At 37.0% G+C, this 19,068-nt stretch overlaps 3 protein-coding genes across 3 annotated transcripts; 2 read left to right on the plus strand and 1 right to left on the minus strand.

Moving 5' to 3' along the window:
- Positions 1-1,618: 1,618 nt before the first annotated feature.
- On the minus strand, positions 1,619-7,187 carry LOC131530371 (uncharacterized). The gene is made up of 7 exons (XM_058760593.1): positions 7,047-7,187; positions 4,564-6,397; positions 3,885-4,253; positions 2,658-2,867; positions 2,422-2,566; positions 1,874-2,129; positions 1,619-1,756 (listed from the first exon to the last, which is right to left on the minus strand). The coding sequence occupies exons 2-5, from the start codon at positions 5,284-5,286 to the stop codon at positions 2,525-2,527; spliced, it is 1,344 nt and encodes a 447-aa protein (XP_058616576.1). The 5' UTR covers positions 5,287-6,397; positions 7,047-7,187; the 3' UTR covers positions 1,619-1,756; positions 1,874-2,129; positions 2,422-2,524.
- Positions 7,188-8,661: 1,474 nt separating this feature from the next.
- On the plus strand, positions 8,662-10,181 carry LOC131530375 (mast cell protease 1A-like). The gene is made up of 5 exons (XM_058760598.1): positions 8,662-8,820; positions 8,918-9,068; positions 9,151-9,289; positions 9,398-9,649; positions 9,755-10,181. The coding sequence occupies exons 1-5, from the start codon at positions 8,760-8,762 to the stop codon at positions 9,911-9,913; spliced, it is 762 nt and encodes a 253-aa protein (XP_058616581.1). The 5' UTR covers positions 8,662-8,759; the 3' UTR covers positions 9,914-10,181.
- A 944-nt stretch (positions 10,182-11,125) lies between these two features.
- Positions 11,126-19,014, plus strand: LOC131530374 (granzyme B(G,H)-like). The gene is made up of 6 exons (XM_058760597.1): positions 11,126-11,168; positions 11,303-16,088; positions 16,194-16,344; positions 16,527-16,668; positions 18,358-18,615; positions 18,710-19,014. The coding sequence occupies exons 2-6, from the start codon at positions 16,028-16,030 to the stop codon at positions 18,866-18,868; spliced, it is 771 nt and encodes a 256-aa protein (XP_058616580.1). The 5' UTR covers positions 11,126-11,168; positions 11,303-16,027; the 3' UTR covers positions 18,869-19,014.
- Positions 19,015-19,068: the final 54 nt, after the last annotated feature.

Here is a 19,068-nt window from a genome sequence, read left to right on the forward strand (position 1 = left end):
TCGCAGAGCTAGACAAGACGAGCATTTGAGGTTAAAAAGTATACAAATTGTAATTTGTAAAAAAATAAATAAAAAAATAAAAACTGATCATTTCGCTAGATAAGACCCTTCGTCCTCGACTAGGATCGTTAGAGCCCTTTCAAGCTGCATTTTGGAAGTTCAAACTCACGGGCACCAAAGAAAAAAGTCCACTATATGGAAAAAATTTTCCTCAAAAAACAAATTTCTTTACGACACAAGAAAGAAAGACATGAACATCTTTGATGACAAGGGTGTGAGCACATTATTTGTAAATTGTTCTGGAAATGAACTTCTTTAATTAAACTTTTTTCCTGCAAGAAAAACTATAATGTGATGCATTGTTATCATGAAATAAAATTACTCATATCGTGATACAAGATGTTGGTTATGTCACCCACTGCTAGATCAGTTTCTCATGGAGATACTGTATGGACACCAAGCACAAATTTTCAACAAATATATTTGTTGAGCACCTATACTTTTAATTAACAAAACTATCAGTTCTTAAAAAAAGCTCAGAAATAGATTATCACAAAACCACTATGTTTTATGTCAATACCTGGTAGATATTCTGCAAGCATCTCTTCTCTTGCTTCTTTGTAGACTTTGGCCAATGGAGCATTTCTTTGAACAAGCTCAAGCACCTTTGGCACAATACTGGTAAAGCCGTCCTTGAAGCGCTGGCTTAAACTGACAGTTGATGAATGCATTCGGTCAACTTCATAACACAACTGAAAATTGACAAAAAGAAAAAAAGTTAATCATTCACATTAACTAAAACAGGGTATATGCAGGAATCCTGAAGTTAATTTCAATACCTTTTTAAGACTTTTTGAAGACCTTCTCAAAATATTTTAAGACCTCATCGCACTTCAAGTTCTAATCAGCAACAAACCTTTAACTTAATAAACAGTTCTGGCTTGCAAATAAATCAATAGAGCACAACCATACAACAGAACTCAGAAAGGCTCGGAAGAAACAAAGCGCAAAAGAATAAATTTAAGCAATGGCCAGGTTTATTAAAATATACATTAACAAAGAGCAACAGTGAAGCATATACTGATTCAAACTCCTGACATGTGCCTCAGTTCATTTGACTTGCTTTCAATAAACTTTTTAGTTTGCTCCAGATCATTGAGTTTTTCTTTGTGTCTTCTCCTCAAGGTGTTGGATTTGGTGATCAGTTGGGCCATTAATGACCCAGATTTTCCCTCTGCCTGCTCTGCTAGCTGATCTGCATCTTTTTGCAGTGTGTCGCACACCTCTCTTAAGACTTTTCTCTTCTTTTTCAGAACTTCTAACTCGTCTTCAGCTTCTTTCCTCTTGAGGCTCTGTCTGGTAGTCTCTTTCTTCTTCCTTTCTTGTTCCAAGTGAATCCTGTACTTTGACCTCGCAGAGGCTACAGAAGCCAGGAGCTCCTTGGTCAGAGGTACCTTTAGAGCACCTCCACAGGCACTGATCTTGTCGCAAATCAACCTCAGAGCCTCCATCGACTCTTCAAGGATGTTGCAAGTTTCGACCTGCTTGTTGACTGAGAATCCTCTCTCTACTGTGGCTTGTCCATGGGAGAGAATTAGAAGGCTCTGACAGAACTTTGACAACTCAGGGTAAGACTTGCTGAGTGCTGAGTGCAAGAACACGTCAATCCGCTGCTGCAGTGGCTGAAAGGAGAGGAAACACTCATCTCTAGCCTCAACAGTGAGAAAGCTCTCAAATTGTTGGACAATCACATCACCTGCAATGAGAGAATTAAATAGGTAATTACTGATGTGTTAAATTTCGTAATGTGCCAATATTAGAGGACATACAGTGACCTATCGGCTTCTACTCTCTTTATACTATTTTTCCTAACCAGCTGAGATGCCTCCTGCCAACTGACTATCCTGCAGGAATTTCTGCACTGTAGTCTTCATCTTTGTGAGGCACCACTCTGGATCCCTGTGCATGCTTGTGGGGTCCAAACATGCTATGGCCCTGACCACTGGAAACTTCAAGGGACTTTTCTCCTGTAGTTTCTTAACCACGGTAACCAGGCCCTGCCTACACTCTCTCCGGAAGATGAGCACAGAAAGCTCCCCTACCCTGCCTCCTGGCTCGGTCTGAAGTGCCTGATAAGTAGAACATAAAAAGTAAACATACACTGTAAATGGCATAAAAAAGTATGATTTATAATTTAACAAAGGTTACCTCCCTCTAATTGAACTTGATAAATAACATAAATAAATAATAAATATATAATAAATTTATTTTTAAAACTACATACAGTAACTGCTAATCATTGCTAGCAGTACAATAAAACGTTAAAAAGGTTAATTTCTGAACATTTACACTAACTGGTTAGATTGGTGTACAGTAAAAATCCATACACACAATGCTACAAAGAGAATATATCAAACTTGCCCTTATGGCAGATTCAGCGCCCAGGCCTATATCAGCATTCATAACTGGGACCCAGTTTGCCTCATCAGCCACATTGACTTTGGTCAGCTGCAGGGGGGTGAGGTCATGCAGGAGCTCTCTCTTCAAAAAAACGTCTCAGTAGACTCTTATGAGGATACAGCAAGCAATTAGTGGCAGGACTATTTAATATAGATTTATCACATTCAGTTGAATTAGGCCTTACTGTTATCGTTTACCTTAAGCAGCTCACTCAGATCTTTGGCCAAGAAGGGCAAAACTGGCTCATCGGTCTGGTATTTGGTCAGAAAGGGGTTGAAGGTCCTGGATATTGCCAGGAAGAACTGGAGTTTGGCAATGATAAAGGGATCAGCTTGTGCTGCCTCAATGGTGTCGTAAGAGGCTGTGCCCGGGTTTGGGAGCTTCTTTTGCTTGACTGCATCCACGTACTGCATAAACAAATATAATTTTATTTACATACTTGGCAACTTAAAGCACTTTATATGGGTTTTCGAGGGGGGAAGCAAAAAAACAGTTAACACAAATAAGTAAATTTAGGGTAACACTTTATTATAACGTTCAGTTGTAAGTCATTTATAAGTGGTTAGTTAATGACGAACTAATAATTTATTAAACATTCATAAATGATTAGCAAGTGATATGCTAACATTTTATGTATGTTTTGTAGATTCAGTTATAAATTATTTACAAGTGATTAGATAATGATAAACTAATCATTTACAAAACATGACTATACACGTTCATAAATGGTTAAGTAATAAGCTAACGATTTACAAATATGTCGTAAGTTACCTAAAAAAAATAGCATATCATAATGAATGATGTGAATAAATGAATAAATCATTTTACAACACTTTCTGCATCCCCTAATCTAAAGTGTAAACTATTCATCACTTGTAAATGTGTTACACATCATTTGTAGATCTTTCTTTTACGTATTTATTTCGTAGATCTGATCTGTACGTGTATACAAGGCAAGTGATGAACTGGTAAGAAAGATCTACAAATTATGTGTAACACATTTACAAGTGATGAATAGTTTACACTTTAGATTAGGGGATGCAGAAAGTGTTGTAAATGATTTATTCATTTATTCACATCATTCATGATAACTTTATCATTATCTAATCACTTGTAAATAATTTATAACTGAATCTACAAACCATACAAAACAATTTATTAATTAACTAATAATTTGTAAATTACTTAAAACTGAATCTATAACGAATGCATAAAATAATTAACATATCACTTATGATTAATTTATGAAAATTTATAAATTCTTCCCTGAACTCTCAAAGTGAGACAATCATGCAAGCTCCTGGAGAATATATTTGCTACATAACAATTTTATGATACATGTGTGCATAGAAATATAGTACATTATAAGAAATGTAGCACTATCAAAAATTGACGAGTAAGTAAATAGTAAACAAACATAATACCTTCATAATCACTGGCCAAACTTGAACTGCCCTCTCTGCTACAGGGAGATTTTCCACCCATCTGTGGCCACAAAATGGCAGCGGAAAGCAGGTGGACCCAGTCAAGGCAGTGAAGTCCTCCCTCCTAGCAGGAACATTGTGGAAAAGGTAATGGAGTGCCCGAAGGAGCTTGTCCAGCTGCCACATGGTAAAGCCTGCCTTCACTGCATTGTGGAGGGTGTGAAGCCCACAGCTTCCAACCTTGACCAGTTGAGCTCCATACAGCTCTGCATGCTCCTTCTGAAGAAGGTCTCCCAACTTCAAGTTAACATTGGGGCCGTCCATACTGATGGAGACAAGCTGCCTCATATTCAGTTTTGCAACACACTCCTGTGAATGACAATATGCCTTAAATGTTTATTCTTGAAATACACAGGCAATCAAATCAAAATGTATTTATTATGTAAATGTTGTACTTTTCATACATAATGCAGCACAAAGTGCTTTACGTTATTAAAAATTGTATTATGTTATGTAAATAATTATTAGAAATTAAACTATTTGTTGTTCAGATTTACGAAAGCATAACTACAATAAGAACATACCAGACAGTATTTTTTTTATACCTGAAACAAACAAGTGCTGAATACTGAACAAACAAACACTCAGAAATAATGAAATGGTAGTAGACTACACTTACTTTAATGTGATGCAACAGGTCCTGAGCTGTTCCGTGTCCCAGGAATTGAGAGCCCAGATACCTGGATTGGACACAGTCATCATCCCAAAAACGAACATGTACGTCAAGTTGCTTCTTCTTTGTTGACTGATTGAGAGACTCGTCAAACATTAACACAAACGGGCCCGCTTTGTTGATGGTGTCGACGAGCTGCTGCTTAAAGAAGGTTGCAAGCCCGAATCTCATGATGTAACCAGTTTTGTCCTTGCCACAGGTGAATGTCTTAGCTATGTCCGAGTCTGGAAACATTGACTTGAAAATATCAGAAATACCTTCGTTTGAGTTCAGTGAGTGGTGATTCACCGCAGTATTGAGACACCAGATAACCTCCGCGCGCATCGTTGATGTGCCGCCCATAGCCACCCTGATGTCGGCCGATGATGGGGCAGAGGTCGCTGTCGTAGCTGTTTTGACAAGTTCAGCTGTCGTGTTAGGTAGTGGTGTCGGTGTTGGAGCACAAAAACTGGCGATGGACAGCTGCGACTGCTCTCTGCGGCCAACGGCGGCCTTGTGGCTAGCACCGTGCATGTGGGACTTGACAGCGTTGATGCCCATCGAGGCTACGCTAATCTTCTTTTTACAATATGTACAGTAAGCCTCGCGGTTGTTTTCAGCGACAGGCTTCAGCCATTGTTTAAACTCATCCTTCTCCAACCAGGAGTCCGCAAATTTACATTTCCCCATTTCGGAGTCTGTTTCGCGACGTATGGAGGGCGACACATCGAAACATCACCTAACCGCGCATTTCGCAAAATACGTGACGTCACCCGTAAACGGCGCGCGCGCCACAGCACGCCTTTCTTTTTTAATAGTTATGGGGAGGAAAATAAATATATTCATGCATACTTTTTGGAGTCAAATTCTTTTGACAAAGCTTGAACAGAATTTAATACCTCATAAAATCGGGATTAAGACTTTTTAATACCTTTTAAGGGCCTTAATTTTCCCAAAATGGATTTATCAACTTTTAATACTTTTTAAGACCCCGCAGACACCCTGTAAAAGTACTTAAAAAAATAAAATCAGACATTCTAATATTCTTTGTTGCCACTTTCGTTGCCATTTCCCTATAGTAATATCACTGTTCAAATATTTCTAAGCTTGAATGCACATATATTTGTTTACCTGAAGATTTAGAAAATTACACTGTTTTTACAAAAGAGTTAACTATAAATGATCATTTGAGCATACGGTTTGGTTTATCATTCAACATTTATTTTAAGCTGAGAACTGATTAAAAATCAGTGATGTCACTGACCCCTGAGGGTGTTTTCAAGAAAGGGTATTTCTGAAGTATATCCTCCACAGTCATTCCATCTCTTATCTCCCTTCTTCGTCACACAAAAGTTCGCTGCTGGTGTCGTGTCTGGCATTTCTCGCAAATCGACTAATTTACGTAATTGATCACGTTGACGCATCGTTCCAGCACTACTTAACTGTATCATACGGTATATTATAAATATAAAAACTCTGTTAACTGTGTTTCTTTGTGTGTGCTGCTTGGCCACTCTGCTTTCTAAGATATATCGGCATTAGGCATAAAAAAAATATAATCAATATCGGTCAACCACTAAACATAGGACAAATATAATACACAATGTTATACTTACTTTTCTGTAGTCGAAGTTTGTTGATAGGATTCTGCTGGCACTGGTTCTAGTGTTGTTGTTACCACCTCCATCTTGTGTACAAATTTGTTAAACTTGGCCTGTTTTTTTAGAGAAGCCTTGAAATAAATATGAGATCATGTTCTCTCTGAGGCCACACTCTATTGTTTCCCCATCCACCTCATTTTCTGAAATAAAATAAAATAAATAAAAGTGTGAGCTCAAGGTTTTAACAGCAACAACAAAATCAATGTCTTTTTCAATGGACATTTATCAGTATAAAAACATTGCATTAATTAAAAAAAAAAAAGGCACAATTTCTGGCCTGCGAAACCCATTTTTCTGCAGAGTTCAGCTCCAGTCCTAATCAAACACACCTGAGCAAGTTAATCAAGGTCTTTAGAATCACTAGAAAATTAAAGGCAGGTGAGTTTGATCAATCACTTAACGTTAGAGTAACTTACGTTAGTAAGAAAATTCTGGGAAACTAAATTTATAAATCTGTGGTAAAAGCCGATTCACACAAAACGCGATGGGTTTAAACGGTTTCTATGGCCGTTTCACCGCCGTTTTGTCAGCGTCTCGAGCACTGTCTCGTGGTAGAGTATAAGTTATGCGAAAAGTTATCTTAATTGCTGGCTAAACAATAAAATAACAACAATAAGCTTACAATGTAATAACAATTGGGTTGGTTTTGTCAGGTCAGTGTTTTCGAATAAAGGTTTCCCTCACGCACCTGGTAAGTTAGGCCTAGCTACAGAGGCAATGGTCAAGTAAACATGAATAGAAAGAGAACCAACAGATTTTCACAGTAACGTTACTTAAAACTAAACTTACCGCTGAATGTCTGTTCTTCGTCTTCAGCGACGTATTCCAGCTTCTTTGAACTTTTCAAGAAGATCCTCCGTCGACAACATCTGAAGTGAGACAGCCGTGATGTCGAATAACCGACGTGCTCAATCTCTTCTTCTTTGCCGCGCATAAAATGCACCGCGCGGGCTACAATCCCATTGGACGACACGAATTTAAAGAAGACCGGCTGCGAAAATGCGTACTTGAAATTTGAGGCAAAGTAAAAGTACACCAATGTTAAATAAACGTGAAATAATTTTGTCTACATTGTGCTTCTGCTAAGAAAGATTAGTACATGTATTCTCTAACTCTAAATTAAAAGCAAAGCTTAAAACAGCTCTTATATCAGATTGAAATTACAATTAAAAATACAGGCATACTTTAATACATTCGCTTTATGTTTAAAAGTTATTATCTTGATGCTCTGCATAATCAAAATGTCATGTGCTTGTGTACTGTTCAGAACTAGTCAGTAAATATATTTGGTTGTTTTGTGCATCTCTTCCAAACAACCAACAACTCATGAAAATTGATATCTTTGGGTGACCGTTTCATACACTTTGGCTGACTTCTTTTGTCACACAAGTGATTGTACCTTTGTTTGGGGATTAAATGGTCCAAAAATGGACCCTCTGATAGTTGGAAACATATTTGTACCTTTTTTACACTTAAATAGTACATATGAGTACCCTAAGGTTCAACTACGACCCATTGAGGGTACAACTTCACCATTTGTACCCTAAGTGTTCACAAACGGACCCCAACCGTACCCTTTTTTCTGACAGTGTGCTTTTAAATGCAAATATCGTTAAATCATGGCCAGGGCTCAGGGCCAGATCCCATAGACAGATAGCTCAACCACTCAGCTATCAATCTATAAGATCTCGCCCTGCTTCTGAGAAATGTTACATGGTTTTACAGAAGCAAAACTGTATTTTAATGAAATAGCATGGGAAGTGCTGAACAAGTTTCTGTGCGCGAGTCTGTGGGTATGTGTGTGTGTACTGAGAAGAGATCAGAAGAAAGATTTTGCTTTTTATAAATGAATAAAAAATATAAATAAATGTTTTTTTATTAATAATAATGGAAGTAATTTGTCATTTATATCCTGTTTGTCATATTTATTTGCTTGATCAGTGTCTTTTTGAGTATTTTGCTGTGGCATAGCTCATTGAAATAACTGAAATAAAATAAAATAAAATAAAAAAAAATCAAGAATTTTAGAAAGCCACAGTTTAACCTTTAATTATATGTGCTGAAAAAGTGTACTTATCACTCCACGTTTTTTTCTTTTTTTCTTTAGCCATCATGACTCCATGACATAAGAATTAGAAGAGAGAAATCTGTCCTCATTAATGAACATCCTGCATCATGCATCAACAGATCTTGGCCTTTTTTTAGAAAGACATTGTACATTTGTAGGTAAAAAAACAAACAAAACAAAACAAAAACTACAGTTGTATTATGAACTGCAAATGATTAAAGAACCAAAATGCATGCATACATGCTTCATATTTTATCATCTAGACCATCTTTAGTCTGAAGGTAAAACGGAAGTATTAACAGGAACAATATCTTTTCATCACTGTGTTGCTTGTAGTGCAAGAAAAACTGAACTTATGGGGAACTCATTCTCTCCGCCCACCTTCGAACTATATATACAGTGTTTGTCAGTGAGATCTCACTGATTGTTTCTTCATGATGACCATCATCTCTCTGCTCCTGCTGGCCTCTCTGCTGCCACACCTGACCTTCACTGGTGAGACTGATTATAAAATAGCTCATTATTCTAATTTTTTAAGAACATTTAATTTATATTTACTGAAGAAGCTGACTTGGCACTATCTCGCTCTCAGCTCGTGTGAATGTGGGTATAGTGAACGGCACAGAAGCAAAACCCCACTCCAGACCTTACATGGTTTCTCTTCAATCAAATAAGGAACATATCTGTGGCGGATTCCTCATCTCTGATGAGTTTGTGATGACTGCTGCACATTGCTGGAACGGGTGAGGGGTTTTTGTGTATTTGCAATAATTTTGGCTGACATTGTATGATGAAATTGAGCATCATGACTTTCTCTTTCAACAGATCTCAGATTCTGACGGTTGTGGTTGGTGCTCATGACTTAAGGAACAGTGAGAATTCAGATCGTATCGGAGTGAAGTCCTACATCCCACATCCAAGCTATATGATTCATTTTTCTTGGAATGACATCATGCTTTTGAGGGTAACAGCCTGTAATACATTTAACTGTTGACAGCTTCACAAACAGCAGTATAATCAGCAGCAGCTCAGTCTTGGGTTTATTAATAACAGTTGTGTTTTTGAATTACAGTTACAGGAAAAAGTCAACCTAAACAACTATGTTGAATGGATATCATTACCAAAGAAAGGTGAAGATGTCGAGGTGAATACTCTCTGTGTTGTTGCGGGCTGGGGACAACTGTTGACTGATGGCCCAAAGAGCGATCGTCTAATGGAGGCAAACGTGCATATAATGAATAACAGAGAATGTCGCAAGAGGTGGGAAAATAATTTCTCAGTCTCGCAGATGATGTGCACACATGGCCATGGTGGATCCTGCATTGTACGTACAAAAGATGATTCACACACTTTGATTCTTATGTTAATTTATGAACTGAGTTTCAAGTGATACAGTATATGGCATTTTACTGACTTTTTCTCTTAACAGGGGGATTCTGGGGGTCCTTTGGTTTGTGGAAAAACTGCAGTTGGTGTCACATCATTTGGATATAAAATACTCTGCAATTCACCTGAGAAACCTAATGTGTATATTAAGATTTCACTATATATTCCATGGATTAACAGCATAATTAGAAATGTGAAGTGAGTTCAGTTCTTGAATTCTTCTGCATAACCTGTTTTAATAAAAGGATCACTTGGCAATCATCAGTCATTCAAAGTATCTTTATTGTCACAAGCATATATGTAGGGTACAACAGGGATAAAGGCCCACCTTAAGAAAAAATGTGCTATTCACTGCGCCTAAAATGTATAATTGCAGAAAATATATATACGTTGTATTGAATATTAACGGAGCAACAGATTTTGTGTTAAAATAAATCATTCAAGTTGTTTTTTTTTTGTTTTTTTTTTAATCGTATAAATGTATGAGGTGGCAAGAGGCATCAGCACCAGCATGGAGTAAAAGGCACACACTATTGATACAAATACTTCAGCTAAAATAATGTTTGTTTGTTTTTTTAAATAATGTCTAAGTTAATACTTGTTCAAAACAATCACTTTAGCAAAGTTTGTACTATTTTCTGCTTATTTTGAAAAATAAAAGTACACATTTTTGTTCAATAAATATACTGTCATTAAAATATGTTAATATCAAAAAATATATTTTAAAATACAGAAACAAAATCATTTTAATAAGTAAAGATTCTGAAAGTATTGAAGGAGATCCAATAATAATTGAATATATATTTACAGTAGTAACAACAAATTATATTTTATTATATGATATGATTTCAAACATGGTGATTATCTCTAATATGGACACCCAACATAATATATGATATTTACCATCTGAATCTAACCATGTCATGTCAACAAATGGAAAAGTCAGCCTTCTATTAATGATAATGTTAATTACTGTGCGCCTTTAGCCCCAACAGCAGGGGCGCTTTTTACCATACCGTACTTTTACATATTCTTTCATTATTTAAAAACTGTTGCTTTAATTATCTTAAAGTGAAAATCAAGTTTTTTATGTTGTTTATTTGTCTATGTGGTGTTTTTAATATGCTTTTAGACAAACCGAGGGCTGTTTCAAACCGCATTTCTGGGTCAGCCTTTGGGAAACTACAGTTTTAAGGAGAAAATACTCAGCAATGGTGTTGATTAATGGATTGGCACATGGTTTGTGACTGATAACCAATCACGTCAAGGGATAGATTCATATCACCACAGCCATAGAGAGACAGAGAGTTGCGATAACTCTGTTGACTCCAATGGACTGTTTTTTTTACAGCAATGGCGGATCATGGAGCCACTCAATAGTTCCCGGAAGTTAGTGCTCATACTGTCAGCGCCGTAGAGATGCAGCAGAAGAGACCGCTGTGATGAACTTTTAAAAGGTAAGACATTTATAGAACAAAATTGTATATTATCAGCACAGCTAATTAAATTACCTTGTGCTTTAAAACAGATTGTTATTAGATAATTCCTCACTTAATTAGTAGATTTACGGAATACTATTCATTCTCTTCAGGCAGACAACGCCTCAACAGATGGATACATACACACAAAGTTAAGTGAAAATACCCATTTTGGCAAGTATTCTGGTAAATACAGTAGGTTATGTCCATATCTTAAATTAACGTATACAGCTGACTAAGAAAAAACCGAATGTGTGTCAGTATTTAGATCCTTTCATTTAGTCTTAAAGAGACAGCAGCCTCAAACAACACCACAGCTTTACCAAAGATTAATCTGTATTTAACTTATGAGTAAGCATTATTGTGCTGTTTTAAACTTAATTATTACATTGCTGCACCTGAATACTACTGTTACTGTCTTTATATAGCCTATAATTTTATGTTGGCTGTAAATCTATGCTTGGAATTTGTGCAATTGTTCTTGTTTTATTACTGACTTTAGTAGTTAAGCTAGTAGTTTCTGCTGGGGTATAGAAGTACTTAAAGTAAGCTTTTAGTAATAAATGAAAAGCAAACTTTTTTTTTTTTTTTTGCTGATCCGAAAAATGATCCGATCCGTGACTCAAAATCCGTAGTATGATCCGAACCGTGAGTTTTGTGATCCGTTGCACCACTAGCAAACATGGACTTTTACCATGGTAACATCAACCTAAAATATACATAACATGGCAGGTAAGGATATCTGACCACATTAATCCTCAAATATTAGCGGATTTTATCATTTAAAACCAACAGTGATACAACTACATGTGTATACTACGCATACATTTATATATTATTTATATAAATAACGTAAATAAATTACTTTATAGTCTACTAATTACCAAAAATCGCAGTTCTGTCTCAATAGTCACTAACTCAATGTATTCCAATTGCCCGCTATGAAGTTCCTGGAACTATTTGAGGTCTACATGAATCACGTGACGATCGAACGTTCCGAACTTCCGTTGTCGCAACTCTGTCTGGCTCTGCCTATCACTATAGCATCCAAAATATAGGCCTACCAATACCAGCACAAAACCAAACATAAATTAGAGCAAAAAACCCATGAAGCCGTGGTTTAATGTGAATTTAGAACCGCTAACTTGCATTATAAACAAGCGGCAACCTCCCGCTCCCTCTCTTGAAACCAACACGGAAGTGACTAAAACTGCAATTTATCGTCTGGCCGCTGGAGGCTGGCTCCAAAAGGGAGTCAGTCCCATAGACTCTCCATGTTAAAATACCCAACTTTACAGCAGAAAAAAACATGTTTGCAGCCTGGTACAAAAAATAATTTTTAAATAATTAAATAATTTTTTACTTTTTCCTGAATAACCGATGAGCGGCACCATGATGGATTCTAACTTCCGTTTGGGTGCTCTCGTGTTCCGGTCTCCATAGAAATCCGTTAAAACAGGGTAAAAAAAAGATTGAAACTGAATTGAAACTATTTCAATATAACTACATATAAAAATGTGCGGAGGGTTGCTATGCTGTTGTTGGCTGCCACAGTAACGACAGTAAGCTAAGGAATTCCTTTAAAGTACATGTTTTGCGTATCAGAAAATCTGTCTTGCAGGCACTGTATATATGGCTTGCAGCGCTTAAGTTAAAATACTGAGTGTGAAATAATAATATATGTTAAAATAATGTTTGCTCTTATCATTCTGTGTACAAAATCCCATGAACTTCACCCCGATCGGGAGCTGTATGTGCACTCATCTGTTTTCAATGCAACTTAACCTTGCGTCGCTTCATGTCATCTTCGCCCTCATTGAACTGGTCCTTTACTGCAAAAAGACGGTCATTGCGACACTGTAAAGTGATGAAACAATGGCGCCACATGATTTTTTTTAAATGACTTTCGGTTTCACATTATATTATCGGCTCTGAAAATATGTAAATGTGACTAGAAACCGGAAATGTAAAGCACCGTTTTATTCGGGGGAGACTTCCGCGTTCAGAAAAAGGTCTATATAGGTAATTTTGCCTTTCATGACAACTGTGAGGGGGGTGAATTTTTTTATAACTACTCCGTTTAAATTATATCAAGCCTTAAAGGGGTGGTTTACTGCTTTTTTTCTTTGCTTGATTGAGTTTATGGGGTGCAATATAACATGTCTTTGTGTTTCGTTTGTTAAAAAACGCCTTATTTTTCATATATTTCACCTTTATTGTAAGCCGCTTTCTCCTCTGTCATTTGAACGACCGGTTGACTTTCTGATTCTCTGAAACCACTCCCTCAGAAACAGGCAATGGGCTCAGATTGGTTAGTTGGGCCGGTGTGTTGTGATTGGCTAAACTGCGTACTGCACATTGTCCGGAAACTTCACGCCCATTACCTTCACGGGGCGACAGCTGCATGTGCTGCGGTCAAATGTAAATAATGGTGCCAATATTGCCATATCAGTTTGAGCCAGAATCAGACCCAGAAAGCGGTAATGAAGAGAGTCAAGCAGAACTTCCGCAAGCACGGCTCTTACAAAACCTTTCTGAATGGAAGTTTGCTGTTGTGATTACCTATAATTTTTGAAGTTTGTACACATTTATCTTATACACACAAAATAGCATCGAACTAACTGGCTACTATAACCAAAGTAGTAGTTGGCTTGTGTTTACGTTCTTGATCAAAACGAAAAATTATGTCATAAAGTATACATGGAAAATACATTTACAAAATTAGGACACAATTACAAATTCGGGTCCAAAATGTTTGTACGCGTTTGTCATAGACACACGAAATAGCATTTAACTAACTGGCTACTAAAGCCAGCGTTGGCATTTGTTTACGTCCTTGATAAAACTAAAACATTACGTCTGAAATTATACATGCAAATACATTTAAAATTATTAAATCTTACTTACGGGTTGTGGCCCAACAACTGCTGCCTCTGGTTTTAAAGTTGGAACCGCTCCATGTTTTAGTAATAGTTTCTGTGTGAATCCAGCATTGAACTCTTGTAGATTCTGGAAGCTGTCTTCCGTAAAATGCACAGCACAGAGAGCTAAATTAGGATTGTAATTGTCAGGAACATAATCAAACATAAATTTTAACCATTGTTGATGAACTACAGCGTCTGTAGGAAGCCCGAACACAGAAGACCTGACAGCTGGGTGAAAATAACACCGTTTCAGCGGCATGGCTACAACTCTCCACTATAACTCTTCCTCTTCGACAAAGCCGCAGAACATGGCCTTGCCACCTCTTTGGCATGTTCTGGCAACCCAGGGAGGGGTTGATGCAAATTTATGGGTTTGTTACATATGCAACCCAGCAAGTATCTCATTGTAGTCCCATATGAGTCATTTTTGTAGGCATTAAACTTCCTGGTTTTTAAAAGACGACATCTCCGCTTACGTTGAACTTTAAGCGCAGCAACTTTGCAGATACTGTTCATGCACCAACAGCAACATTACACACTATTTAAAATGAAAAAAGTGAAATCGCAGTAAACCACCCCTTTAAAGTTCTGATAATTAAGGGCGTGGCCATTTGAGTGACTGTCGCGCTTGGCGGGCGTGGTTTCAACAACCAGCTCCACCCACATCCCGCCTTTTTGCCCATTTTCGATTATGTGTGAGTGACGCGCTGCCAAGATGGCGACGGCCGTCTCCGCCCACTTTGAGCTTCAAAAATGCTCTTTAGAAACCTACGGGTGACGTCATGGACACTACCTCCATTTTTTGGACGATTGGGGCGGGGCGACACATTGGGAGTCGCTCCGCCCACCCCCAATTCCAATGGTTTATAACACGGCAAATCTTATTGGTGTAGACCCGAGCATGCGCATTTCCTTTGTGTAAGATTTTGTATTTAATTTGGCCATATTACAGAAATATTATGTGCTCTAGAATAATAATTTAATTTTAAAGCACAGCCAAAATTAGACTTGCTGTGAGATCATTCTGAGGTTAAATACAGATTTAAGACCATAACAAGTAATAGTTTGGTAGCTATGATACTGTTTTTTTTTTTTTTTTAACCAAATCTTTGCATAGTTACAGTATGACAGGAAACCCTGGCATCTAACAATGGTTTGTGGAAGAAAAAAAGTTAATCTTAAAAAAAAAAAAAAGCATAAACCCAAATTGAAAATAAAGAGTTATAAGAAGCATGTGTCCTATACAGTGTCATAAACTCCTGAAACATTGGTGTCTCATAATTTAGTTAAATTCTTTATCGTGTGGATTCTTATTGAAACATGATTTGAATCGCGTGACTGCACTAAAAACAGTTCAGAAGCTATATTTAAGAGAGGAGTAAGAAACAGATTGGTGTCTTTCTCACCTCTGAGGTCTTCAGTTCTGTTCACAAAGTGTCAAGAGATAAAACTTCATGCCAAATGATTTCACTATCTTCCAAAATAGCTGAAGATTATTTAGTAGGCTACAAGTTTGTAATCTCTGCAATTCCCTAAATTTACCACCAGGGGTCACCATCCCCAGCTTTATAAATGAGACCTCTAAATAGACTTTAAGTATATAGGTAGGCCACTATATATAGACCTATAAATATGCCACCTGTGATATAATATTGCTTTTCCATTCATATATTCGTGGTAATCAATTGTAAGTATTCAAGTACCAAAATGTATGATGTCCTTCTTAATACTTCTAGACTAAACCATCTGTGGCCAAGAACGACATTTACTCATCATTGCCATTTCCACCATAAATTCAAAAAGAAAAAAGAAAAAAAAAAAAAAAAATAGGCAGCTTAAGGACAGCTCAGTGTCTCCACCCACCATTCTGTTTAGAAAGTGTTTTGTCAGTGAGAGCTCATTGATTGTTTCTTCATGATGACCATCATCTCTCTGCTCCTGCTGGCCTCTCTGCTGCCACACCTGACCTTCACTGGTGAGATTGATTATATAACAGCATATTATGCTGATTTTTTTAAATACTTAATTGGTATGTGCAGAATAAGCTGACTGAAACATCTCTCTCACAACTCTCTCTCAGCTCATGTGGATGTTGGTATAGTGAATGGCACAGAAGCAAAACCCCACTCCAGACCTTACATGGTTTCTCTTCAGGAGGACAAAAAACATGTCTGTGGTGGATTCCTTATTTCTGATGAGTTTGTATTGACTGCTGCACATTGTCAAAAAAAGTAAGACTTTGTATTGATTGATTATTGGTACAGATTATTGATGATTGAGTTTTCAGATTAATTGACAGTAGTATATGGTTTACAAAGTTTTGTCATCAAATCAGTAAAATAAATATGCTCTTAAAAGAATACATAAAGTTGTGAAAATCATTCATTATACTAATAAGACTTTTGTTCAACAGAAATAAGATACTGACAGCTGTGGTTGGTGCACATGACCTAAAAAATGAGAATGAGGGGTCTGTCCGCATCGGAGTGAAGTCCTACCATAAGCATCCAAAGTATAGCAGCGATTCGTACCTGAATGACATTATGCTTTTGATGGTAAAGTAGAAAATATACTCAAGGAGGCACTTCAAAATTATATACACACAAAGTATTTTGCGAAAGTATTCATACCCCTTCATTTGTATTTTTGTGTTATGTTGCTGCCTTATGTTTAACTGCTTTAAATTACTTTTTTAGCACATCAATCTACACTCCATACACCATAATGGCAAAGCAAAAAACTTAAATGATTCCATTGCATAAGTATTCATACCCTTATCTGGGACACTTGAAATTTAGATCAGGAGCCTTCATATTGCTTGTAGATGTTACTATACTTTGAGTGTATTTAACCTGTGGCAAATTCAATTGAATGGGTATGATTTGGAAAGGCACACATGTCCTAATAAAAGGTCTAATAGCTGAAAATGCATATCAGAGCAAAAACCAAGTCCTGAGGTTAAAAAAAAAATAAAAATAAAAATATGCTGTAGAGCTCAGAAACAGGATTGCATCAAGCCACACATCTGGGGAACAGTTCAGAAAAAAATCTGCTGCATTAAGGGTCTCCGTTACCCTTAAAGGAAGAAGTTTGAAATAACCAGAACTCTTCCTAGAGCTATAGCCTCCTGGCCAAACTGAGCAAGTGATGAAGAAGGGCTTTGGTTAGAGTGGTGATCAAGAACCTGATGGTCACTCTAGTTGCACACAGGAGATGTTGAGATATAGGAGAAACCTACAGAAGGACAAACATTCTTCACCAATCTGGGCTTTATGGCAGAGTGGCCAAAATCCATCCTCTCCTCAGTGAAGACACATGAAAACCACTTGTAATTTGCAACAACAACAACAAAAAAAAAAACACCTAAAGGACCCTCGGATTGTGAGAAACAAGATTCTCTAGTCTGATGAACCTTAATTTCAAGCATCATGTTTGAAGGAAACCAGGCACTTCTCATCATCTGCAGAGTACCATCCCAAAAGTGTGCAGGTAGCAGCCTCATGCTGTGGGGCTGTTTTTCAGCGGCAGGGACTGAGGGACTCGTCAGAGTAGGAGAAAAGCTCAATGTACAAAAATATAGAGATAGCCTGAATGAAAACCTAGTCCAGAGCATTCAGTACCTCAGACTGGCCTGAAGGTTCACCTTCCAACAGGACAATGACCCTAAGTACACAGCAAGAGTGGCTTATAGACAACTCTGTGAATGTCTTTGAGTGTCCCAGCCAGAGCCTGATCTTAACCCAATCAAATATTTCTGGAGAAACCTGAAAATGTGCATCTGCCCCATTCAACCTGACAGAGCTTGAGAAGTGAAGCGGTGAGGAGAAGAATGACAGATAATTTCCAAATGATGATGAGCAAAGCTTGTTGCATCATACCCAAAAAGACTTGAGGCTGTAAAGCTGCTTCAGCTAAATACTGAGTTAAGGGTATGAATACTTATGCAATGTACTTATTTCATTTTTGTTTTTTGGGGTTAAGTTAAAAAGGTTAAGTTGTGACAATTCTGTTTTTGCTTTGTCATTATGGTGTATCAAGTGCAGATTGATGTAGAAAAAGTAATTTAAAGCAGTTAACATAAGGCATAACAAAACGTGAAAAATGAATATATATATACAGTATATATATATATATATATATATATATATATATATATATATATATATATATATATAATCAATGGCTTAATTTTATGAAGAGTGATTTCATGTTTTTTGTTGTTGTTGTTGTTTGTTTTATTACAGCTAGAGAAAAAGGTCAAACTAAGCCAAAATGTTGAACCAATATCATTAATAAAGAATAAAAAATACATTAAATCATGCACTGTCTGTAGTGTTGTTGGCTGGGGAAAACTGCAGACTAAAGGCTCAGTGAGTGATCGTCTAATGGAGGCAAACGTTAAGATAATGAAAGACAGACAATGTAAAGAAAAATGGAAAGGAAGTGTGAAATATTCAGTCTCAAAAATGACGTGTGCATATGGCCGTGGTGGATCCTGCAAAGTATGTACAAATGATAATTCACAGACTGTTTCTGGTTTCACTGAGTTTAAACTAAAAACGATTCTAATTCATGTTTTGATATGTTTCTTAACAGGGTGATTCAGGAGGTCCTTTGGTTTGTGGAAAATCTGCAGTTGGTGTCACTTCCTTTGGTGATTTTAATGTCTGTAATTTACCTGAGCATCCTAATGTGTATACAAAGATTTCACCATATCTCAAATGGATCCACAAAATAATCAAAAATGTTAAGTGACTTCATGAAAACATCTTGAATATCTTATTTCAGTAAAATTATCACATGGCAAGCATCAATTCGAAGTGTCCTCATTGTCATAACCACATTTAAGTATTACATGACAGACACATGTCCAAGTCACTTCACATGAGCAAGGAAGTCTCATATCTTGCCTACACTGTTAGACATTTCAAAGGGTTTTTACAGTAACTTACTGG

The sequence above is a fragment of the Onychostoma macrolepis genome, chromosome 22 (genome assembly GCF_012432095.1).
Source record: "Onychostoma macrolepis isolate SWU-2019 chromosome 22, ASM1243209v1, whole genome shotgun sequence".
In the NCBI taxonomy this organism is placed as follows: Eukaryota; Metazoa; Chordata; class Actinopteri; order Cypriniformes; family Cyprinidae; genus Onychostoma; species Onychostoma macrolepis.

Coding starts and splice junctions, on each gene's coding strand:
- LOC131530371 (XM_058760593.1), bottom strand. CDS start 5,286: ATGGGGAAATGTAAATTTGCGGACTCCTGGTTGGAGAAGGATGAGTTT. Junction 4,254..4,563: donor ACCTGTTGCATCACATTAAA/GTAAGTGTAGTC, acceptor TGTCATTCACAG/GAGTGTGTTGCAAAACTGAA. Junction 2,567..2,657: donor ATCTGAGTGAGCTGCTTAAG/GTAAACGATAAC, acceptor TATCCTCATAAG/AGTCTACTGAGACGTTTTTT.
- LOC131530375 (XM_058760598.1), top strand. CDS start 8,760: ATGATGACCATCATCTCTCTGCTCCTGCTGGCCTCTCTGCTGCCACAC. Junction 8,821..8,917: donor GCCACACCTGACCTTCACTG/GTGAGACTGATT, acceptor TCTCGCTCTCAG/CTCGTGTGAATGTGGGTATA. Junction 9,069..9,150: donor GCTGCACATTGCTGGAACGG/GTGAGGGGTTTT, acceptor CTCTTTCAACAG/ATCTCAGATTCTGACGGTTG.
- LOC131530374 (XM_058760597.1), top strand. CDS start 16,028: ATGATGACCATCATCTCTCTGCTCCTGCTGGCCTCTCTGCTGCCACAC. Junction 16,669..18,357: donor ATGACATTATGCTTTTGATG/GTAAAGTAGAAA, acceptor GTTTTATTACAG/CTAGAGAAAAAGGTCAAACT. Junction 18,616..18,709: donor GCCGTGGTGGATCCTGCAAA/GTATGTACAAAT, acceptor GTTTCTTAACAG/GGTGATTCAGGAGGTCCTTT.